Here is a 25,646-nt window from a genome sequence, read left to right as displayed (position 1 = left end):
CCATTTTCAAACCATAGGAGTATGGCAGCATTTGTACAGCATTTTTCTACACCTTATTGGTGACAGCTGTGAAAAGGTTCAGATTTTACTCTCAAATATATAAAAATCCACTTTTAAGACTCTTGAATTCAAAGGTCCTACGTGTTTAATGAAATATTTAGAGCAAGTGTGAAATCCAAAAAGCTTTTCTCTAGTCATTCTTTCAGAAATCCTCTTTTAATCAGAAACGTAACTAAAGCTTACCTTACCAGTCTGTGCCAGTTTTTCAGCCTCTGTACCAGTACTCATGAATGCAAGCAGAAAACAATTTATACATAGAATGAGGAAGATAAAAGTAATTACAACTCACTCATTTTGTAGCCAAATCAGTGTTAATTAAACAGGCTATTGTGAGAAAGGCTAGATAAAAGTTGCATCTTATAAAGCCAAAGCAAATGTTTTAACTTACAGTTTTAATATAGCAATCAAAGAAAATTCCAAATACTGTACAGTGAAGTGTAATATAATACACTATATACTGTTATAATACACTATTGTTACATTACAAATAAAAAAATCAAATATAATTAGTACAGCAATCACAAATAGAACAAAACCAAAGTAAGCTGGATAACAGCCAGTGCTGTGAAGATGGTATCGTTTCTATGCTAGTTTCTTTTTAAGTCAACACGTAAAGCACCTATGGTTTAAAAAGATTTGTTTGCTAAATATATACACTATTAATTCTTATTTATACATTTTAAATAGCATTCCCTCCTGAAAGTGCACTCTTTCGTTTCTTAACAGTAATCCCCGTTAAACAAAATAATTCTGAAAATACCACTCACTCCAACCTTTTATTGCTCAACCGCAGGCATAAGGGCTCAGAGGGAATCCTGCATTCTAAAGATCATAAGCAGCTTCTTCAATTTTAAGAAGTTAAAACGATATTCACAAGCAAAACAAAGAAATCACTATTTTGTTACTGTTGGCTGTTTCTTTTTTCTTTTATTTTTTAAAGGGAGGGATCAAATTCATGTTATTTCTAGAAAAGCAGGTGAATTTGCTCTCTTTAAAATGGGAGCCAACCGAACGTAGAGATAAGAGGGGAATCTTCTTAAAATGATCAATTTTGATTCCTTACATTTCAGCATAAGCATAACTCTCCCAACTGCAAGCATACCCCAAATTTCATTAACTGACATTTCCACAAGAAACTGAGCAAGCAGCAATGAGCTCTGCTAGCCTCGCGACAGCGATAATGGGTTCTACTTCTTCAAAGATGTTAAATGAAATATTTTGCCGTGGAAAGTTTGCCCGTTGTATACATACAGGGCTGTTAGCAGACAGCCTTGCAGCACTGTGCCTTTGTGAAGCTGCTGGCGTGTTCTTTTGGAGACCACGTCTACTTCACATTGTGCGTACTGTAACCACAAACATATGCTGCTTCTTCATGTCCGCAACACTGAGGACAACCCAAAGGTATTCATGTTATTTCATTTTACAAGTTGCTGTTTCCTTTCTCTTCGCTGAAATGCAAGTAATTCTCAGAGAAACAGGACTACGAAAAAAAAAATAAACCAACCTTACTAACTAAGGCGTTTTAAGTAGTAAAACTCTTGCGTTTGCCCCCAAAACTGATCTGTTCTCCTGGGGCTTCCCATTTGGGTTTCTGTTTGTTTTTTTGCTGTTGCTGGGTGGTGGGGTTGCTGTTCTGGGCCTGTATTTTCAGTAGTCGTCTCTCATTTAGGTTTTACTCTCATTTAGGTAAATTTTAAAATGTTCAAGTAATTGATATCATCTTTGTCACGAGATGCTGTATTAAAAAAGTGGTCGGCCCCTAGACAAGAAAGTAAGCAAGGTGAGCGCTCAAAGAAAACGTAGAGCCATAGCCTAAATTCAGAGGCAACACAGCAGCAAGAAGTTGGGCTGGATGTTTTTTTGTTGCTGCTGTTTAAGAGAAAGGTGTAGGTTTCAAATCATTTCAGAAGCTCCGTTCGCAGGGGGCTTCACACGCACAGTGAGTCAACACCTTCCCTGCCCTTGTGCCCCACCAGTTTTCCTGACTCTAACAGGGAAGTTAACACGCACGTGGGTGCTTATGCAGGCACTCTGATTCACTTCAAATTACAACTGCATCCACTGGAAGCAATTAAAGGAAACATCTGTTCAAATTTACACTTCAGTGTTCTTTATTTCACTTCTCCTGTACAGTTACACATCTTGCCAGCATGTAGATGAAGCTTAGCCTTACTTGAGAGTATCAAAAGCCATCTTTCTCAAAAACACTAATATTTAAATGCGTGAGAAAGCTATGTGAAATAAGAACACTGCACCAAAAAATGCACAATCCTACGTGACACCAAAAGAGTTCATTTCAGCAGATGTTGTAATTTTGACACCATTTTACCACTCCTTTGTGAGACGATTTTGTTTTAGGAACTGGAGAATTCTGATCTATGTGAGATTAGTGGATCCCAGAGATGACAGTAAGTGTGAGTCAAGCAGAGCTATTATCTGTGTCTACTTCTATTTAGTGAAGATTGAAAATATCGAGTTGCTGCTGAAATGGGAAGCGTGTCAAAAGCAAACCAAGCCTTCCTCTTTACACAGTAAAAGGCACACACAAACTTCTGCACCCTTACCACAAAGGCATTAAAGTAAGCACCTTTCCTTGGAATAAGGATGACGTGCAATAAATATTTCAATTTATTTCAAAATTAAAATTCTCTCATATACAGTGCTCATTTATTTTTAACTGAGGAAGATTTTTGTAAAGGAAAGGTCGAAAGTGTCAAAGTGATAGCATTCTTCTCTAAAACGCAAAAGATTCAGGTGACTCCTTCCCCTCAGCCCCTCCTCACTTACGTTCCTTCCCAGGAACGCTCCACTGCCAGACTTTTCTAAACCTCAAGCTGTGACAAAGCACAATCCTCTGCTCAACATTTTATATACAGAAATAGCCTTCAGACAGCTAGACTGATTCATGGGAGACTAAATGTTTTCAGAAGTCGTGGCAAGCTTCCAGCTGCTGCATGTGCATCCTGTTTCTCATTGAATAAGCACTGCCAGTTAATCAATGCATCAGCAAGGTTGGTTCTGGTGTGCCAGACTACTTTATACATTTCAAGTTGCCAAGTCACTAACTTACAGATTGGAGGCCTTCAGTTTTTGCATTTATTCGTGAAAATGTGATTCTTCTATTTTACCTAAACCTATACATTGTAACATATTCACTCCCTCTGCATAAGAAGGTAGTCAAGAGAGAAATTCAAATTGACTTCCACAAAATGGGGGGCCTATCCTTTAAGTGGATCACATCAGCTAATTTTTCTTTTTTCTTTAAAACATACAAAAATAAATCTTCATGGGGCATTTTGCATACTAATGCTCAGAACAGTTTAAGTGATTAGAAATGTAAAAAGCGAGGACTTTTCTGAATACAAACATATACAATACAAACATTTCTGAACTGGTAAAAACCCACATGTGCACAAACACTGACTTCAATATCTTAAATGCTCTTAATTCCTCTGAAGCTGTATTAGCATCTTTCACTCATTCAATGTTATTTTACCATTAGAAGAAGCAACAACAGTGCACTTAAATGTGACTATGAAGATAGGAAGCAAAGTGCAATATCAGATAAACATTCCATCCTTAGGGAGCAAGCATAATGGCTCCTCCTTAAAAATTAGCACTGCAGGTCTGATGAACACACTACTTATGTGGATACCAGCTATAATATTACAGACACAGGGAAACCTGCACCCCAAACTGAAGCCAATCAAGGTGGGTAGTCTTTATAGCCAATGAAACACATGTATTCCTTGTTACATTCCTTGCTGCCACTGAGTAAACAGCTAGCTTCCAAAAGCTCAACTACTAACAAATGCTTGAGGAAAATGTGTTTTAGAGAGTCGTTTCCTTCCAATAAATCACTAACTTGCTCTGAAGAGGGCAGCCATTATTTGTTTGGGTTCTTTGTTGTTTCCTTGTTTTATTTTGGTTTGGTTTTTTTTGCCAGTTACTGACCAATGCTAGTAATTGAAGCCTTTTAAGAGAAACAGAATTGCTAATGAACTTTTGTTTTTTCTTACAATTGCCAATTTCTCTCCCGCTGTTGTATTTAAAGTCATAAAACGTTTGAACCAGCCCAGTATTTGGGAGGAAATATACCAGAGCATCAACATGGCTGTGTTGGCTCAGACAGCCACGCATAACCACCCCACGTTCACTTTATCTTCACCATACACTTTCTTAACTTGCTTAAACTGACATTTGCAGAAAATAGAATTGACTACAGTTACACTTATTCCAAGATTTCTGACAAGTGTATACAGCTGTATGAATGAAAACGTTTTTACATCTGAGGAAGTGCCAGTACAATGTAATTAAAGAAATGTATATGTCAAACTGTAAAATTTAAGACAAGTTTAGTTTCAATTGCTTTTCATGTGTAGCTCATGTTTATAGTGTATTCTTGAGTGGAATTAAGTACCTGGGACAGGATTAACCTTGTCAAGTTTCTGGTTTTGCCTGGTTTAGCCTTTCCAGTAGCCTCAACTAGCACAGTAAGAATCTCGCATGGGCTTAAATTTTAAGACTTACATGGAATTAAAAATTACAAAGAACTTTCAATAACCCACATTACAGCAGATATTCATCTCAGTGCATTTCCTAATAACTAATTTACAGGTAACAGAGCCAGCCTGGGTAGCAGTATGGTAATATTAAAAGCTATTGCCAATCACACACTTGCTTATCATGCACTGAATAAGATGATATAATTTTTTTTGACATACGTACAAGATTTAATAACTAATCACTTTGTGTGGCCCAGCCAATAAACATTACATTTGAACAGTAATTTCTTCTACCCTTATTAGATTTTAACCTATCAAGAGTGATCCATTGGCTCAGTTACATTACTAATTCCTGCATCTTGACTATCCATTTCCTCAAGCTCCTCAACAGAATTTCCCTTTTGTGCTTTAGACCTTGCAGGGAAAGTTGTTCCCACAGAATTCTCCATGTTATCACCAGCTGACTCAATATTCAAGTGTTCAGTACCACCCGGTGCAGAAAACGGTTCAGGCAAGCCAGCCTGAAAGCTCCCAGTTTTAGCAGTTGAACTCACTGCCTCTACTTTTCTTTGAGATACATCAACTGCTGCTGACTGCTCTGTATTCTGATCCCGCAAGTGTCTATCCATTGAAGCCTGAATAGAGGAGACCATTTCCTGCAACTTTTTTCTCTGTGCCTCAATCAAAGTAGGGTCGAGCTGCCTGCTGTCTCTCATTGTCACAACTCCAGGAGCTATTCGGATCAGCTCGCTCTTACCAGAAGCAGCTGGGAATACAGAAGGCTCAATTTTAGCAGGACTGAAGTCTGTTTCTGTACTATGCTTTCTTAAAAGTGGTGTTTCCCTGGCTCTTTGATCATGTTGTTGACTACCAGATGCAGTTCCTAGCGAATGGCCCTTTCCTTGAAATGCAGTTATGTTATGTAGCTGTTCAGATTTCTTTTTCACTACTCCACCACTACCCAGCTTCAGCATTCCATGAGATGGACTTGCTTCCCTGCTTCGTGAAGCAGCTTCTGCTCGCACTTGACTTAAGGCCTCTTTAACCAAGTCTTCGACATCAGGACCGACAGGAAAGTGCCCAGCAGCATCCACACACAGCTCTAATCGATCTTCCGCCGCGTTGTACACAAAGTTTTTACCAGGCAGATGTGGAAAAGTACAGTGCTTGCCATCGACCAAACCTACAAGGATTAAAAAAAAAAAAGTTACTCAAAATGTTGCCATGTTTTAAAGGCATGCTCACAATGCACAGCAATTATTGTACTTAAAATTATCGCATCCAAACCAGAGAAAACAAACTTTTTGCTGTTGGGGAAAAACAACTACGGCCATATGATGTCACCATCCACAGCGGTGCTGCTTTCTGTGCTCATTCTAATGAACTGACAGGATTGCAGTACTACTGAATAAAACAACCAACTTGACAGGACCTGCAGGTCTAATGCAACTGAAGTTGAAGAAACAGTATCAGCTTGTAGTAACATCAGGAAAGCCAAAAACCACCACCACCCAGAGCTCGCTGCTGACCCCCCCAAAAAACCCCAAAACCCACCAATGGGAAACATCCAAAGAGAGTACATTTCAAATCACTATACATTTCAAATCTGGAGAAGTACTGTTTAAGATCCCTTCTGTACCAGTTAAAATAGCAGGGTTTGGGTGTGTACAACTATAATTAAACCTGAACAAGTTGGTATTCCTTATTTCTTGTCTTCTCAGAGAGAAAGTGCTGCTAGCTTAAAAAAAAAAAAAACAAAACATTTCAAACTTACTATGCTCAGTAGTCCTAGAGATTGTAAGTATTAACCTTTACAAAACAAACATGAGACATTATTTTGTTTCAGTATTCTACTTCTACTGATGTGCTAAAATTGAGAGTTCACTAGGAAAATTTCAGTTTTGAAACTGCTGTCTCAAAGAAAAAAAAAAAATCAGTTTTCCAGCTTTTTAATCACTAAAAAAAAAAACCAAAACAAACAAACAAAAAAAACCCCACACACCAGGAATTACACAGAGTAGAAGTCAACAAAACCCTTTCTCCATTATCCAAAATGGAGTCCAAACAAATACTCTAAGCATCAATAAGAAGGTCACTGAAATAATATGAAATGTAATTAACAGTTTTAATGCTGATTACCCAAATGACCAGTCCAGTTCTGCCTCCAAGGCTTCCAATTCACACATTCCTACAACTGCAGGGAATCTACAGATATTTTCTTTATTTCAAGAACTTCAGACAGAGCTCCTGTGTCTACATATCATGGGAACTGATAGCCAACCAGCCAAAACACAGTACAGAGCAAGTTTTAACTCCAACCACCTAAGTTAGCCTGAAGAAAAAAACTGAACAACATTAATTTATCAACTCAACCTTCACTTGCAAAAGAAGCCCATAGGAGCTTCTGTGACCAGCCCTGAAAACCAAACGAGTTCTCAAACTGTATCTGCTAAATCAAACTTGAATCAATTACTATACCTATGCTGGATGGACAGCTTTGCTCCAAATATTCAGTATAACAGTTGCATCACTGCATTAAACAAAACATTACAAACATGTAAGGAGCTTCTTGATGTGAAAAAAAAGTTGCACAGTTAGTTGTTTGATGTGGAAATTAAGTAGTTTACAAAATGCTAAAATCATGCCAGTATCTTAATGCTGAAATAATGGTTCTCCCTACCAAAGTGTCAGCAGCACAAGATATCTGAACAAACAGAAATGCAATAACATTCAAACACAGCACATCACCTCCCACGGCCTTAGTTCTTACAAGTCAGGTGGCAAAAATAACTTTTAAGCCAGGTATTTTCTGTGAGTTAATGACTAGCTGGGTTAACATCTCCGGCATTTGTTTCAGGCTTTCAGATCCAGCTAGTTATTAATCAGTCCAGAACTGGGCATCGTTTAAGCTAAATTTCTTGCCACAAACATAAAACTGTTACTGCACAAGCTTAGTAATAGGAAGAGAACTAAAACAAAGTAGATTTGCTGTAAGACACCTGCAGGTCCATTTTATTTCTCAGACTAGTAATTCAGTGAGATGCAGCATGCAGTGAGTACATGACACATTTAATTATTGCAAACGTAACAGAAATGATGTGATAAAACACCTGTTTCCAGAAATAACCAAGGTTCAGTTGATAAAACTGCTTAGCGGCAGTAAGAAAGCAGCAAAAGAAGCTTTATAACAGATGAAATCAAAAGAACTAAGCTACAATTGCAAAGACTTCAACAAGAAAATAAACTTCAAATGAAGGAAAGAACTCAATACTAAATGCTTTGTAAAGAATCAGATGTTACTCTTTGTAGGTAGTACTTTTACAGCCATCTCAAATCTAACATATTAAATACTGTAATTGTTTGCTACATTATTCCACATACAGCCCAAAATGAGATATTTATCTACACAAGTGCAGGGGTAGCTTTCCTTTTGAACAACAATCTCAAGAATACAAAAAACAAACTTAACCAACCACTTCAAACACACACACTAACCCTGTATAAAATACCTAATAAGAAGCAGACTAAAAAGATGAACTCCCTGTTCAGCAAGTGTTTAAATGCATAATAGGAACAGACCATGGCTTTTTCTTGTTTTTTTTTTATCTTTCCAGTTGACTTGCTGATGTTGTTCATCCGAGTCAGTAACTTTAAATGGAGATGCATGGTTATTTGCAAGATAAGTTGAATGAACCAGTCGTAATCTGATTCCTCAGTCGTACAAGACAGTGTACAAGGAGTCTTATTATTACAGAAGTCTTAATATTACAAAAAGGAAAGATGTACCATGACAATAAACAACAATTTACGGCGTTAAAGGTTTGAAAACAGACAAACAAAAGGAGAAAAACAAGAACAAAAAATACCTGTGGTTTTCTTCATTATGCTGTAGAATACTCCGCCCTGCTGAAACAATTGAGGAAGGCCCTTTGCATAAGACCAGACGTCTTCTCCTGTAAAAGTCAAATGCAATCATTAGAATTAAATGCTCTTATTTTAAGTTTATAGGCAATGGCTGGAAAACATAACTGCTTGAGTAAAAGCTGAATCCTCACTCGTCAATGCTATTAAGAATTTGAATTGTTATTGCAATTTATACACCGGGAACCCAGGACACCTGAGCAGCTTTCAAGAAAAGCACAGTGTGCAGACAAACCTCTTAGGTTCTAGTGTAAAGGTTCCCAAATTTGATTTGATCCAAGCTGCAGTGCCTGGTTCTTTGCCAAGCTGTAAATTCAAGTCTCCATTCCCCTCCTATCCTATTCCTCATGCTAGAAAATCACTAAGACTCTTCCAAAATTCAAGTACATATCCTTGTATGTCAGTTGTACACCCCTACACCTTTCCCAAAACCATGCCTCCATTACACAGCTGCTGTACAGGCTTCACCCTGCAGCTGCAGCACTGGTCTCCCTGCAGGCAGCCAGGTAGGAGCTGTGGCCATGCTGTGAGCACATACAAATGAAACAGCAATTCTGGGGACCCACCAGCCCCACGGAACTTGCAGTTTTCAAAGATGCCAGAAATGGCATTGAAACGTGGTAACTTTAAACGTTGCTGGAAGTTTATTAAAAAAAAAAAAAAAAATGAACAAGAATAAAATAAAATTTAAAAAAAAAAAAAAAAATCACTAGAATATTGTAAGGGATGTAAAGAACTGAGCAATTTGACTATGATGACAACAGCAGTGACCTGACAGAGCACCCAATAAATGAGGTAAGAGCTGCACTTTAACCTATGCTCATTTTGCTAACCATTCACCTGCCTTGCAAAGGCAACACATGGTGTAGTGACAAAGTAGTGCAAATGCTAGCAAGTTCCATCGTCCTGAGGCAGAAAAATTAAAGGATATTCATTCATTCAAAAAGGCTTTTCCTTACTTCATATCAAACCTCCTGGGAAAGTATTGAGATACTTGAAATACAAATTACATCCTTTTGTAGGCATTAAGTTCTCAATAACCAATTGTCTCAGTTTTCTATTAAAATAGGGGAATGTAAATAACCAACTAAAAATCAGTGAACGTAGTTACTACCTGGAATATAGATACACAGATATAGTTGGAAGGCATGGGGATGCAAAATATCATCCATCCAAATTTCTTTGCTTGTTGTTAAGGTAGAAGCTATAGCTTACACGTGCTGAATATACTGAATGAATGCTTTCTTCCCTTTTGTTCACTGCACATCCCACAAGGTATCCGCAGCTACTGTGCTAGCTACCACTTCAGGTAAGAGGCCAGCTGACCACCACAGCAGCAGCACTATGTGCTGCCCTGTGCTACAGAGACCTTTAAATCATTGCTCAACTTCCCAAGCTCCCTTCCCTGCCAGGCAGGGCCTCCTGTACGCTCCCTGCTCGCTGTGTTCCCCAGCAGAACACTTCTGCCACTCTCCTCTCCACTCCAGGCGTTATTCAAGACCCCGTTCTCTATGAAAAAGGACAGCACACCTTCCTACATATCATATTAGATATCATTTACAAAGGATATCATATACAGATATCATATACAAAGGAGCCCTACGCAATCTGCTTCATCATAAACGTTTTCCATTAAAGCATTACATGCCATTTCATTCCATTCTTTCACACATCAAGCTCAGAGATTCACCAGCTGACTGATCCGGTCAGACGTCCACTTCCCAGTGAGAGCACCTGCTACTTCCTTACTTCCCTGACCTACTAAGGAGAGTGTCTTATCTTTTGACCTTATCCTGACAACCCCCATCTCTGGATTCACTCACAAATTCAAAGCTCCTCCTAAGCTCTCACTGACCTCACTAAAGACAGCTCAAGGAAGCAGTCTCATGCCCTCCTCACAACTGCCACAGTTTCCCTCTTTTTCACACACAGAGGGAGGGAACTCACCGATGAGAATACATTTTCCTATTTTCTGCCATTTCAAAAGAGGCTCACTACTATCCTGCATCCCTGTTCTCAATTACATTTGGAAACAAACATCTCTCTATGCAGTGGCTCCACACTATCACAGCTGTGGCCCTTTGCTTTCCCCTCAAGCATCAGCAACCTGAAGTCCTCCTTCTGTCAGTTTAAATACTGTACACAGGAACCAAAACAACCACTACACTGATAAGCAGTAAAACAGTTTTCAGTCTGCTTTAGCTTGGAGAAGCCACAGCCAGCAGCCACAATAGCTGACTCCATTTGCAGACTCCTGTTCTGCTGTGTTTAGCAATTCATTTTTATTGCAGGGATCCTACAAGACCCCCACTAGGCCTTCAGTAAAGGCCCACTTTTATAAATTAGAGGCATTTTCCAAGAAGAAATGATATCTGTGTGCTCCAGGCTGGCTTTTTCACCAGAGAAGCACCATTGTTTAGACAGCCTTTGATGCAACACTAACAAGGACTACATGCTGGAAAGTACAGGGAGAAGGGCTCAAGAAACAAAAGCATCAGCCACCGAAAGAAACACAAAAAACCTACACTGTTTTGCTAGAGATTGGAACACCAAAAATAACCAAAGCAATTGCAACTGGACTTTCCCAGACTCGAGTAACTACTGGGTAAGATTGAACTGGACTGTGTTTGAGGTCTACACATTTTTGCTCCCATTTGGGTTTCACTGTTTGTTTTGGTTTTGTCTACAGTGCAAGATGCTTACAGGCCACAAGTTCAGTTGGGAGATCATTTAGATTACAAACTCCCTGCAGATGCTGCATTTATCAGAGACGATGTTCTCCACGCTATTATCACCACAGCACACACTCCCTCAGACCAGAGTTCAACCCCACAACATGAGGAGTGGCAACAAACAAAGAATATTCTACCCACAAGCGTGCTCCATGCACCGCTTTGAGGAGCAAATGCCCACTAACCTCTGCCAGTCCATGGCCGAGACCATCGCTTTGCACAGCAGAGGAGACATGCAGGAGTGCAGAACAAACCAAAAATTCAGCTGGTAATCACAGGTCACAAGGAACTACATCTGGCTCTAAAACAGGCTGTTTCAATCCAAGCAAATCCTGGCATCAATCAATATTCTTAATTTAAACCAGGTTCTTTGAATTTCATGTGCACCAACGGATTTATCAATGCAAAAACAACTGACTAAAATAGATTCATATTTGGCTTGCACACATCCAGGTAGTTTTGCATGGGTGTAATTACATCATTTTGAAAATACTATGTTTTTACTATGTTAATGCAGAATTAAACTTCCTGTACTGATTTCCTTGACGATTGTATATTTTGAGCTAAACAAAAACAGGGGAGAAAGCTTAAAAAAAAAAAAAGTCAGCATTAATATGGTAAGTAGCTCAGAAATTACAGTATCTGATTTCCCAAAGCTCATTTTCCACTGATATGCATAAAAACAAAATACCGAGGCTTAAAATTTTAATGAGTTAGCTAGCTGAGACAAGAAAAGAAAAATCATAGTAACTAAAATAGGAAAGAAACATCTACTCAGACAAGAGAAGGCTCCGTATGTAATCATATCTTTTAAACATCCAGAATGAGTAGCCATAGAACTCCAAATACGAACTTTCACTATGGGCATTGGGCGGGGGAGGAACAAAACAGAAAAAGTTAGTCTGATCCAAAGCTCGTTCAATAGCAGAGGAGAAATGCATGTTCTCATCTGACCACGTTAGATGAACACTTAACGAATACAAGTTACAGCAAGAGCACGCAGGATACTCTGACTCTCAAAACTCTGCAGCACTGTTCAACAGTGCAAAAGCACAACTGAGGAACACTGTGGTTTCTTGTTCCAGAAAGGCTGAATATAGCAGCTAAGGAACTGGCACCTGAATCCTATCATGAAAGTGTAATGACTTGGAGTTTTTAAAGCTTGTCTCTCATCTGAAAAATCACAATAGGAAGTAGTTGGCTGCCTGGATCTTTTCCACAAGTATTGCTGAAGGAAAATGACGCCCTGATGTGAAAAGCGACTACATAAAAATAGCACCTTACTCAATAGCTGCACACATTGTTAGAACTAGTCGGTCAGTGGTTTGCTGCCACTTTTAGTTGTGCTAATAACACAAAATGGATAAGGACGCGTGAGGTAAACTCTATTCTAACCTGTGTTTCCCAAGCAAAATCCCACAGCAATGACAGCCAGAAACAAAAACTGATGCTGGAATACAAGACCAGCTCACGCTTCATAGACAAGCATACGTTAAAAAATAACAATAATGATAATAAAAAAAATCAGACACCTTCATGCTGAAGTCACTAAGATATTTTAAAGCACTTCAGAGTATTTTGTAAGCCAATAAATAGCTACATTTTCAAGAGTATTTCTTGAGAACGGGAAAACACTTTAAGTTTCATTTTCAAATCAAGAAACCCAACCTAGCCTTCTCCTGCACTTTGGAACTGTGGCACAAACGTCATTGGATGAGGTGCCAAGTGGCTCAGCATGCTCTTTCTTGCCAGAGGTACGGGAGGGAACAAGCAGGCTTGGAAAAAAAAAATCAAAGTTCTGCATTATGAGTTTCTGACATGTCACTCTATGATTATGCCGTGGTTTTGTTTCTAAAACATCACATGCTTTGGCCACACCAAATCCCTCCAGCAGAAGAGAAGTCTCACTCTTAAACAAAAACAACTGCAACAAACATTACCGTTCAACTTGTTTAGACAGCTAAACGGTAATTATTGTTCTGCTTCCTGTTACTAAACAGCAAGAACTGCTCAACTTAATAAAGAAAAGTCATTTCAAAATAGCACACTCATACATGCTGGGAAGGAAGGAAAAAAAAAAAAAAAAAAAAGCAAAGCCAAGAAAAGCTGTCTTTTGTCAGTCACCAAATTAAAATATTTAGTTATCCAGAGAGCCTGGCACACAAATGAAGGCCCAAGTCTCCTGAGCCCAAACAGGAAAATAAAACCATAGGCAACCAGGAGAAGTTAATCTGTTTTGAATGATTAATGGCCATTTATGAGAATGACAATTTATGAGCATAGCTTTGCTACCCTATGTCTACATTTGGGATTCAAATATGCATTTAGCTACTTTCAGTTTCTCCTCTGCTTGCGTTCTAAACGATACATTTCACAGCTTCTTAAAAAGACCAGATCTTGATGCAAAATTAGCACATCAGCTACAGAGAAAATGTTGTATTGATTAGCTGAAATCAACACAACTCACAAGGGAAGAAATGCTACGACTTTTTATCCTAGAAAGGTGAGAATTGACTCCTCAAACTTCCCACAAGCAGACAGGCAACATGCCCCTCTCACACCTGCTCTGATTTCCTGTAACCTGAGGGAGATATAAGGAGAGCCAGTATGCAGCTCACACAGGTACACCTCAGATGTGTGTTTTATTGACCCTGGAAAAACAAACGGATATCACAAGTAGAGAGACAGTCAGAAGAGGAAATAAACCATCTCCTAAACAGTAACTGTTTCAAGAGGATTTTATAGCAAAGAACAACTATCTGACATACACATTTTAAGAAGTAACAACACTTAAAAAAAAAAAAAAAAATCACTGATGGCATGTTAACTGTTGTTCTAGTAAGAGGAATAAAGCCACTACTCTGTTCACAGTTACAGTTTAGATGGATGTAACACTATTTTGTAAAATTGTAATTTCTATTTAAAAAAGCAATTTAAAGTACAACTTGAAGCCAGCCTTACCCATCAGTGTTGCTAGAAGACACAGAGAGTACATCTCCTTATCAACTTGCTCCTGCAGCTCCTTCGATGAGATTTTACTGGTCACTGCCACATCGTCATGTTTCACGGCGTGGGCTGAGTGTGCTGCAGCAGGCTGGCTGCTCTCCTCCTTACCTTTCAGGATTTCTATGGCAATTCTGTCACCATGCTGCAAAGGCACAGGTTCATTTTCCATGCCTTCTTTGGGAGGCAAAAGCTCTTTAGGAGGAAAGCCATAGCGAATACATTGCAAATATGGAGGAATATTAAACTCTCTAGCTATGCTTTCCTGTAGTTCCAAGAAAGTGGTAGTGCACTTCAGGGTAAGCATGGACTGCCTCCCATCATTTGTTGTTATTCGGATTTTCTTTTCCTTTGTAGATGTTGGCGAATACGGGGTTTTTGTTGGCGTAGCAGGTGCAGATGATGGCCCCTCACGAACAGCCCCTGGAGACACAGTTCTCGGTTGCCCTTTGTGCTCTTGTTTTACTTTTTCACTTTTCCGTTTCTGCATCACAGAGGCCTGGTCTGCAATGTTCTGCTGAATAGTTCTTTCAGTTTTGCTCATATTTAACTCCTCCTTGTGCAAAGTTTTTGTCTTCTGTCCAGTCAAAATAATTTTGGTTGGAAGTTGTGATTCTAACTCTTGTCCTTGCTGTACCTCCCCAGCTCTTTGGGCATGAGCACCGTCAATATTTACAGGGGTATAATCATCAGGGTTCTTTTTGGCAGTTTGATGCAATATCGTGTTGACAACTTTCTGAACAAGAATCTCACTACCAAACTCACCAGGGAAGTGTTTGGTGACAAGCTTCATGGCAACATCATACACGTTGCTGTTCAAAGAGGTGTCACTTTCGTACTGAAACCAGTAGACCGTCTCTCTCACCACTCTTCCACTCCACTCGAGAGTAATGGGAAACGCTTCGGGGAGGTTATCATACTCTTTACCTTCCCAGTAGTGCTTGAATCCACAGCCACACTTGCCACCCGTAGACCTAGTGTTAGTTCTGTCTCCATCCAAATACGAAACAGAGCCGTCTTCTCGGACACGACGCACTAAGTTACTGTGACACCAGTTACACGTAGTCAAACTACTCAGGCTGTAGTCTGGTACCAGCACATCCTTTGCAGGGCTGTAAGAACACACCAAATTGTTCAGGGGAAAGCTGTAATTTTTGTCAGGCCGCAGCTGACCGTGGGTATTTTTTGCCAGATTATACAATTTCCCCCCTGGAGCCAACCACTCTGGAGGCACATGATGTTCTGAAAGGGCTCCACACATCAGGCACCTGTGAAGGCGGTTGTCCATCACTGCTTTTTTGGCAGCTGCCGTGACTTCTTCAGGCTGGACTCCTATTACCCCAGTCCTTCTGTAGAAGTACTGATGCACATCAGCTACAAGGCTGGGGTGAATACCGTGTTTACTCATGAAAACCTCCTCCATTGCAGCAACCAGCCTCATCAAATACTTATCTTGCAAGCTTCTGTCTCCTCCGATAACACAACCACCGTCCTCCTCTAACTTGATGTATTTTTTGATGAGATCTTGTGGAACTCCCCAGGCTTTAGGCAGGAGCTTTCTAGGCAGTTTAGGTAAAGCAGCACCTTTTATTCCAACCAGAGGAATATAATGGTTACGTCCTGAACTACTCCAGGCGATGCAAATCGGCTTGTTCAACATGCCATCTTTTCCCATACATTTTTCTAGGGGTACCAGACCAGGGAGGAATGTTGCTGAATAGTCTCCAGAGCTTCGCATTCCGCTCAGTGAGTCTAACAGGATGATAGGCCGATGAAGCACGTTGGCCAGGCCAAAGATGTGAATATTCCTAAGGCCCATGGGCACACCTTCCGGAGGAACAAACAACGGGTCGCACTCATTGATGATGTCCTCCCACTCAGCCACGTCGATAAAATCGTGGAAGAGCGCCTTGTAGTGACTCAGATTCTCCTCAAAATGCTTCTTCAAGTTCTCTCGCAGAGCATGCCAGAATAGTTCCCTGCCCACGAGCGCCCGTGAGACCGCGTGGACCAGACAGTGGCCGTCTCCATCCACGTGGACAGGAATGAGGCACTCCTGGCTGTTGTTGGCCTTCTTGATGTCTTCCAGAGTGTCATGCAGGTAGATGAGGCTGCCGGAGCGGTCCTTGCCGTAGCCGACGGTCTCGACGTGCTCCGGCTCGATGAGGAAGGCGCGGTCCCCCAGCAGGGAGCAGTCGAAGATGTCTCCCTGGTTCATCTCCGTGAGGAGCTTGGCCTTGCCCGTCTGCTTGTCCATGCCGTAGCGGGCCAGGATGGGGGCCAGCAGCTTGCAGTGGTAGTTGGAGAGGCCCAGCACCTTGACGAGCTCAGTGTTCCTGCGGGGCGGCCCGGCGCCGCTGACGCCCAGCAGCGCGTTCCGCAGCAGGTTGTGCAGCACCAGGTCGGGGTCCGTCACCTCCTCCACCGCCAGCAGCTGCCGCTGCTCGTGCCGCTGCCCGCAGTCCGTGCACTCGATGCTGCCGGCGCCCTGCGGCCCGTGGGCCGGGAAGAACAGCCGCGCCTGGCATTTGGGGTCGGGGCAGGTGCCCGAGAAGATGCGCCGCTCCCGCTTCTTGGCGGCGGCCGGAGGCGGCGGCTGCGGCTGCTGCTGAGGAGACGGCGGCGGCGGCGGCTGCTGCCGGGGCTGGGACATCGCTCCGCTCCAGCCGGGCTCGCCCCACCCGCGCTCCTCCGCCTCACGGGCTCATCCCCTCCTCCCCGGCCGCCGGCCGGCGTCTGACGGATGCCGGAACCGCCGCCGGCCGCAGCGCCCCATCCACTGAGCTCCCCCCCGCCGCCGCCTCCCGCCGCCGCCGCCGCCGCCGCCCCGCCCGCCGACGCGGAAGCAGACGCGGAAGCCGCCGGCACCGCCGCTCGCCGCCGCTCCGCCGCCTCGGCCGTTGCCCGTAACGCAACGGCCTCTCTCACTTCCAGGCCGGCGGCGCAGGCGCGGCGCCGCGCGGCCGTTGGGAGCTGTAGTCTTTCCCGGCACCGCGACCCGCAGCGCGGAAGGAGCGCGGACTATAAGGACCGTCGTGCAGCGCGGAGGGACGGGGCGAGCGCGGGGTGGGGCGAGCCGAGTCCGCTGCACCGCCCCGCGGGGCTTCTGGGAAGGGTAGTCCGTCCCGGGTGGGCCGTGGAGGTCGGCGTCGAAAAGAGCGCGAGACGGCGGTTTTGCAGGCGGTCGTTGCGCTTCCGGGCTACGTGCCGGGATCGGGGTGACGGCCACGCGTCACCTCTCCTCTGCACCGGCCTCCCCGGCTCCAGCAGGTGCAGGCTGACGGCGAGGGGCGGGCGGGGCGGCTGGACACGGCCCTCGCTCACCGCCGCGGGTAGCGCTGTGGTCGTGTCACGTCCTGAGCAGCTCAGCTCCGCTGCGCTGCGGTCACTGCCCTCATAGGAACGGGGAGAGAACGTACTGTGAGAAAGGGCTCGTGGGTTGAGATCGCTCACTGCTTATTGTCATGGGCTGAACGCACGGCATAGGAGAGCAATGCAATTTATTACCTATGACTAACAGGGTACAGTAGTGAGAACCAAAAGCAAACTAAAACCACCTTCCTTCTCTTCCACCCTGTTCTACTTCTGAGCAGCACAGGAAAATAGGGACAGCTGCTCCTCCACTGCCGCTCTCTGCCCCTGCTCCATGTGGGTGCCTCCAATGAGATGCCATCCTTCCGCAGCTGATTCCCCCATGGGCTTCCCACAGACTGCAGCTCTCCCAGCACCTCTCCAACATGGGTCTGTGCCGTGGGGCCCAGCCTTCAGGCATGCACTGTTGCAGCAAAAGGCCCCACAGCTCCTGCTGAGGCTCTGCACTGGTTGTGGATCCTTCAGCTGCATCTACTGCTGCCCCCTGGGCTCTTCTGTGGCTTGCAGTGGAGCGCTGCTCTGCGTGTCCGTGGGCTGCAGGGGGGCAGCCTTCTCCACTGTGGGCTTCTCCTGGTCTGCAGGGAACTTCTGTTATATGCCTGGACCATCTCCTGCCCTCCTGCACTGACCTTGATGGCTGCAGGGCTGTTTCTCTCCCAATTTCTCCCATCTGCTGTTGCCCAACAGTGTTTCCCTTCCTTAAATCTGCTCTCCCAGAGCACACCCAACGTCTCTCATGGCTCAGCTCTGGCAGTGGCAGGTGCCTTCTGGAGCAGCTGGAGGTGGCTGTGGTCTGATGTGGGGCAGTGCTGGGCTCTGCTCACAGAGGCTACCCATGCAGCCCCACCATGACCAAAATCTTGCCACGTAAACCCAGTGTAGGGGGTGAGTCCCAGGGGCTTTCCAGCTGAGGAGGTTTCCAAAAAGCATCTCTGGAGCTGCCTGTCCCCTCAGCCAAATCCTGTGAAACAATGGCAGGGAGACACTGCCTTGCACCTGGGTTGCATGAGGCAGCAGAGCCAGGCCTGATGGGGAGGCACTCATCACACTTTTTGCTCTGGAGCTGCTGGGGCTCCCTCACCCCAGTGGGGCTTGCTGTCCCCACAACTAGGCCATGCTCTGCCCCAGGGGTGAGCAGAGGACACAGCAGAGGTGTGGCTCAGCTGCTGGCTGCTGATAGCACACAGGCAATACATGGGAGGCCTCAGGGTGAGGCATTAGCACCAGTGATCCCTACTGCTGATGTCACCTTGCTGATAATGAGGGAGCATGACTGGTGTAGCCCTTATCTGCAGTAGCCATCTGAAATGGCAGTGCACAGGCTGGGAGACAACTGGCAAGAAAGCAGAAAGGGACCTGGGGTGTTGGTGACAGCTGCTCAGTGTGAACCAGCAGCATGATCTGGCAGCTGTGAGAGAAAACCACATTTTGGGGTCCATTAAGCACAGGATAGCCAGCCGGCCGAAAGAGGTGACTGTTCTGCTTTATTTAGCATCGGTGTGGCCTGACCTGGAATACTGCACGCAGTTCTGGTTTCTCCAGTACAACGAAGATGTCCTTGAAAGCATCCAGAGGAGGGCAACAAAGCAACTAACAGTGCTGAAAGCATGTCCTGTGAGGGGAGACTGATGGCACTGTGTTGCGCAAGCTGGAGCAGAGAAGGCCTCACTGCTCTCTGCTCCCTCAAGGGAGAAGCAGAGGGAGATGCTGGGCTCTGCTTCTGGGAACTGATGGCAGTGTGGGAATGCACAGAGCTGTGCCAGAAGAATGTCAAACCGGGTGTTAGGAATCATTTCTTTACTGAGGGTGGTCAAACAGTGGAACAGGATTCCTAGAGAGGTGTTGACACCCCATGCTTGTCAGTGTTGAAGAGACATTTGAACAATGCCCTTAATAATATGCTTTAACTTCTGGTTAGCTCTGAAATGGTCAGGCTGTTTCACTCTTTGTAGATCCCTTCCAACTGAGCTATTTTATTCTATTTAAAGTTTCTGACAAAAGTCAGAGGAAAAAGTGCTCAGAATTTCCAGCCTAATTACTGCAGCTGGCAGCACATCCATGTAGTGATCTCAAGAGGGGTTACTTTGGGCTTTTAAGTTCTCTCATAACCATTCCTGAAAGGGATTTATCTTTTAATAAAGGAAAACGAAAGTGGACATTCTGGAAGACAAGACAGCACCTTGCTAAGTTTGCCATACTTGGCAGCATTGCCAAGTACCAAAGCTACCCAACTGCACAAATAAAAGGACAAGAATGATTAGGGTTTCTTTCCTCCTGCTTTCCTCCTCTGTTACCTCAGTGCTACAAATCGAACAACTGATGAGCATCCCAGGGGCTTGGTTATTCTGTTTTAAAATTAGACAGCATAGAAATAATAAAAATGTATTTTGCTTGCACTTCCCAGTGCAAACAGTGGGTTTCGCTTTTATTAGTCCATTAAAAGTAATTTATGCAACAGACATTTAAATTACAAGTAGATGATTAATGCATACAGAAATATTCTGTTTGTGTGCTTTGTCACAGGCTTTAAGATAAAAGATGTCTCCAGGCCTGGCCCTGTGACAGACTGAGCACTTCCACCTTCCAGCCAAGTTGGTGGAGCTGAGCATGTTCATTCCTTCTCAGTTACAATAATTTGTCAAGCATAGGAAATATATATTTGGGTGGAAAGATATATATTCCACAGTATAATCTGTTTTCTGATCTTTCAAAATCTGTGGCAGGCTTGAAGAGATGGTAAAATTTATGAGACAGATTTTCATTCTTTCTTGCTACTAACTCTTATTTATGTGCATGACAGTAGGGTAGCAGCATCGCAAGCTGCATAATCCTGCCATGTGCCTTGTGCCTGGGAATGCATCAGCAGTCTGTGCTCACTCACTCCATAGCCTTCCCTTCGTGAGATACAGGAATGCAGATGCAAATAGGGAAGCTTCTGTCCACTGTGAAGCTGTATGGGAGCCATGGAGAGTGAAGATCATCCAGCAGGTGTCAGAAAGTGACAGTCCTGTTGTGACCCAGCCCACGTTTTGAGGGAATGTCTAAGAGCTTTTCCATAACATCAGCAGCCTCTGGAGCAATCCATTTCTTCACAAATGGCAAGTAGACACTTCGTCATTGCTTACTAGTATTTGCTATTAAATAATAGGTAGCAATCCAGTGGAATAATTAGCTTTTATTGTCAAAACTGACAGAAGTTTTGATGTTTACTTCTCTAATCAGATGTTTTTATGAAAGTGCTTGAAAAATTATAACTGTAAAGTCAAAAGTGTTTCTCTTTCTTCCTCCCTGCATGAACTTTGCAGACAAATATTATTCAATAGAAGAATCCAGGTTTTATGGTGACTGATCCTATCTAATGTGTTTTAGATTAATGCTGTCTGTAATTATTCTAGCAATGCACTGACTTCATCAAGATTGATTGCCCAGCTGATTTCTGCAGCTATAAATTTTCATCACAGAATCTTTGATAGTAATCACAATGGTTTGGCAAGCTAACGATTTATGGAGATTAAATACAAATTTGTTTATGATCTGTGCATGCTGTATTTGGCAAACAGGATAGGGAAGTTTTGTTTTATACAACTGAATACATATAATGCAAGTAACCAAACCTTTGAGCAGTTTTAGAGGAGAACTCATGAAATACAGTGTCTGTCACATTAGATATCCTTTGGAAGTGTAGCACTGAGTCCTGTCAGAGATCACAGCAACAACCACAGTGTTTTCACAGGCAAAGTGAACAGCAGCATCACAGTCAGGTGGAGGAGGATTACTTTCATATGTTTGGTGATCACCATTGTCACAAAGTTGTATCTGTTTACAGTGGCTCAGAAGAGTGATTACTTCAACAACAGGATTTGTCTGAACCCATGGTACTCTGCAGATGATGCACTGCCAGCGACAATATCCAGGCAACCACTTCAGGTTGAGAATGTAATTTCTAAATGTTAAGTATGATCTTCATCCAAGCTGTTCTCTCTCTTCCTCATCCTACTCCCTCAGGAAGGTCTTATCCCTAGAGGGAAGCAGTTACTTCCCAGAGGGACTTGTTTCTTGTTTCTGTTTCATTGCTTTTTCTTTAGAAGAGCAATGGCCAAAGTGTCCTGTGAAGGGGTTTCTAGCTGAATATAAATAAAAGTTTTGGGCGATGTGTTGAGGATGATGATGAAATAGAAGATGCTCTGTTTTGTCAAGAAGTGAAAATTGTCATCAGCCATCAGCCACAACTGTGTACAAAACTGAGTGCTCTCCATACCCTGTGTTATGGATAGAGAACAGCTAACAGTCTGGTGGTGCCTCACCACATGGAGCAACCCAAAACCCCTAATTTTTATCTTTAAAAACTCTCCTTAAGCCAATTCTACATCCCAAGCCTGGACTACTTGTACTTTGCTGCAATTGCTTGTGGCAGGTTAACACCAACAGCCAGAGCATAAGCAGCCAAGTTCACTGCAGCCTGCCAGAAGTGTGCCACAGCGCAGGCCCACGTCTTTGTCTGCAAGGTGCAGCCAAGCACAGCACTCCAGAAGGATAGGAATCACCAATGAGCAGCTTCAGGTCAGTCTTCATCAAGGTTTGGGGTAATCAGTGGCAAGCTGATGATGTTTAGAAACAGCATCTGACTTTTTGTGTGGGACTGGGTTGGTAACGTCTGACCTGGATTCATCCAACACAACATCCTCCAGATCCCTCTTCTACACCTCCTGATGGCTTCCAAACTGACAAACTCTTCTGTGCTTCTACTTGGACACGACTTGAGCTGCTGCCACTGCAACACGTTCTGGCCTTCCTGCACTGGTAGGTGCACCTTGTGAACACCATGGCATTCCTGTATACAAAGCCAAGTCTAGGCTGCTCAAAATGAGGTAGGTATGTGTTAGCAAAATACAAGCATGAAAACAACATGCCAAAAGGAAGTATGAGACAGACATTCTAATTCTACTGCTAATTACAGCTACCCAAATTACCCTTTAAAGACTTTGCTGATGCAAAGACAAAATTGCTGGTATTTGTGCAGGTACAGCCTGGCCCAGTTGGAGCAAGGCTCCAGCTGCCTCCTTCCTTTCCTTTCCGTTCAGAGCAAGAACAACCTCTGCATGCAAGACAGGCTGCTCAATAGCTGGTCTGTTTTGCTCATTTGCTTTTCTTTTTTTTTTTAACTTAGGTTTTTATTTTGCTTCTTGGATCAAAATCTGGTTCCTAGGCCCCATCTTGCAAGCCAATTTAATTGATTTCACACGCAAACTCCTTCTCAAAATTAGGGCTCTGCATTTTTTATCCTGAATTATCTCTTTGAGACTCATTGCTAGCATTAAAGGAGACTATTAACAAAATTGATTCATCAGAACTGGCAGTGTCCTGCAACCATCAATAGGAATCCATCTTTACGGCAGCCAGCCATTAAAAAAGAGGAGAATGTAAGTGTTATTAGCTTAGATGTGTAACCTGATTACACAGAAATCTCAATGGCACTTACTGTGAATATTTATCTGCTTTCCATAGCGCTCTGTCAAATACAAATTGGCAGTATTAGAGTATTAGTTATAATGGTGCAATCCCATTATACTAAGAGATAAATGCCTCACAATAAAATAGGTTGAGCAACTAACGCACTCACTGCCGTATTGATTTGTATGTTCACAGAGCATGCAGTCACTGACTCAGTTAAAGGTTTACTTCAATCTTCTGTGTCCTGATCACGTGCCTGCTCCTTAGTGAAATTCTCTGCAACTGCTCAGTTTAGAAGAGATGAACAAGCAGCCATATCCAGTACAGATGAATTCTCAAGCCGAGGATGTAAATTAATGGCACCGACAAGAAATGCTTCTTACAGAGCACACAGGGCACTGATGCTGACTCGTGATTGTGCTTAAATTTTGAAGTATTCGAGAGACAGAGAGCTTGTATTTTTCAGATTTGAAGACACACAAGAGAACCTTGTACTCAATAATAGAATGATGGGAGGGAATGAGCTGGGTGGAAACATAGAATCGAAACCACTGTGTCCCCAGATTTCTCCTGAGGATTTTAATCTACATGTTATTACAGCTGAAATATAAACTAGAGGTACCCTTTGGACTGGTTTATTGCACTTAGCTTTAGCAGTTCACGAATATAGACACCCTTACCACTAGCAGCAATAGCTGGCAATAAAAGCTGTATGATAGATAAAAATAGGCATCTAAAAAGATTCTTAATCCATTTTACATGCCTAAAGTTCTTGAAAAAGGAAGTTTGCAAAAACAAAGAAATATAACCGTACTACTGAGTAGGAATTGCTTTGAGGTTAAAATTTGCTTGAATCTGATGTAAGGCCATTCTCAGTAAGAATGAAGATGCATTGCCTATTAAAAAATAACAGCCCTTTGGCCTTTGGGAAGTATTCACAGAATCATAGAGTCTTTTGAGTTAGAAGGGATTTTTAAAGACCATCTAGTCCAACTCCCTTGCAGTGAACAGGGACACCTACAGCTACACCAGGTTGTTCAGATCCCCACCCAGCCTGACCTTGAATGTCACCAAGGACAGAGCGTCCACCACCTTTGGATGTTAGGGGGAATTTCTTCACACAGAGAATGGTGAGGTGCTGGAAAAGACTGCCCAGAGATGCTGTGGGTGCTCTGTCCCTGGAGGTGTTCAAGACCAGATTGGATGGGGCCCTGGTCAACTTGATCTAATGCCTTCATCTAATGGAGGTTGGTGGCCCTTTCCATGGCAGGGGCTTGGAACTTGATGATCCTTGGGGTCCCTTTCAACCCAAGCCATTGTATGATTCCATGATGCTTTCTGGGCAACCTGTTCCAGTGCCTCACCACCCTCATTGTAAAAAACTTCTTCCTTATATACAGTCTAAATCTCCCTTCTTTTTCTGCTGGAAACCTTTCCCCCTTGTCCTGTCACCACAGACTCTGCTAAAGATTTTGTCTCCTTCCTTCTTATAGCACCCTTTAAATACTGAAAGGTTGCTATCAAATCTCCAGAGCCTTCTTTTCTCTAGGCCAAGCAGCCCCAGCTCTCTCAGCCTGTGCACACAGGAGAGGTGTTCCACCCCTTGGATCATTTTTGTGACCCTCCTCTGGATGTGCTCCAACAGGTCCATGTCTCTCCTGTACTGAGGACTCCACATCTGGATGCAGTACTCCAGGTGAAGCCTCACCAGCACAGAGCAGAGGGGCATAATTACCTTCCTCAATCTGCTGGCCACACTTCTTTGGATGCAGCCCAGGATGTAATGGGTTTTCTGGGCTGTGAAGGCACATTGTTGGCTCATGTCCAGCTTGCCACCCACCAGTACACCCAAGCCCTATTCAGCAGGGCTGTGCTCCATCCTTATCTCCCCTACCCTGTACTGATACTTTGGGTTACCACAACCCAGGTGCATTACCTTGCACTTGGATTTACTGAACCTCAAGAGGTTTGTGAGTTCTGCACCGCCTTTTCTGCAGTCACCAGGAACTTCACCTGACCGCTGTGACTTCTCAAATATCATTGAGGGCAGCTGGATGACTGTGTCAGCCAATTACTTCAGGACTCTGGGATACATCTCATCAGGACCCATAGACTTATGGATGTTCTGTTTCCTCAGGCAGTCATGAACCTGATCTTCCCTTACATCAGGAGGGGCAATGCTCCCCCAGCTCCCACCTTCCAAACTGTCTGCTTGATGTGTAGAGCAGTCACTAGTGAAGACTGGGGCAAAAAAATTGTCGAATACCTCAGCCTTCTCTGTCCATTGCCACCAGCCTGTCTGTATTGCTCACTAGGAGGGGTGCACCTTTCTGGACTTTACTCTTCTGATTGATGTACATGTAGAAGCCTTCTTTGCACCCCATGCCATGTCCAGTTCCAGTTGAGCCTTGGCTTACCTGACTCCATTCCTACACAGCTCAGCAGCATCCCTGTACTCCTATATTTCTACCGCCTTTTCTTCTTGCTCTCCAGTTTGACCAGCAGGTCCTGTCCAGCCATGCCAGTCTCTTGCTTTTCTTTCCTGACTTCCTGCACCGGAGGATGACGATTTCTTGTGCACTAAGGAAAGGTCTGCCAGCTC

General features: G+C 43.4%; 1 protein-coding gene across 1 annotated transcript; it reads right to left on the bottom strand.

Annotated features, from left to right (window-relative positions):
* Window positions 1-2,147: 2,147 nt before the first annotated feature.
* Window positions 2,148-16,874, bottom strand: VCPIP1 (valosin containing protein interacting protein 1). Its single transcript, XM_042808612.1, has 3 exons — window positions 14,180-16,874; window positions 8,432-8,518; window positions 2,148-5,748 (listed from the first exon to the last, which is right to left on the bottom strand). Exons 1-3 carry the CDS (start codon window positions 16,872-16,874, stop codon window positions 4,880-4,882), a joined length of 3,651 nt encoding a protein of 1,216 aa, XP_042664546.1. The 3' UTR covers window positions 2,148-4,879.
* Window positions 16,875-25,646: the final 8,772 nt, after the last annotated feature.

This window comes from Centrocercus urophasianus, unplaced genomic scaffold (genome assembly GCF_019232065.1).
Source record: "Centrocercus urophasianus isolate 14NV4802_14NV808 unplaced genomic scaffold, USGS_Curo_1.0 seq_11, whole genome shotgun sequence".
NCBI lineage: Eukaryota > Metazoa > Chordata > Aves > Galliformes > Phasianidae > Centrocercus > Centrocercus urophasianus.
The sequence above is the reverse complement of the archived record's forward strand: the minus strand, read 5'-3'. Positions and strand labels throughout refer to the sequence as shown.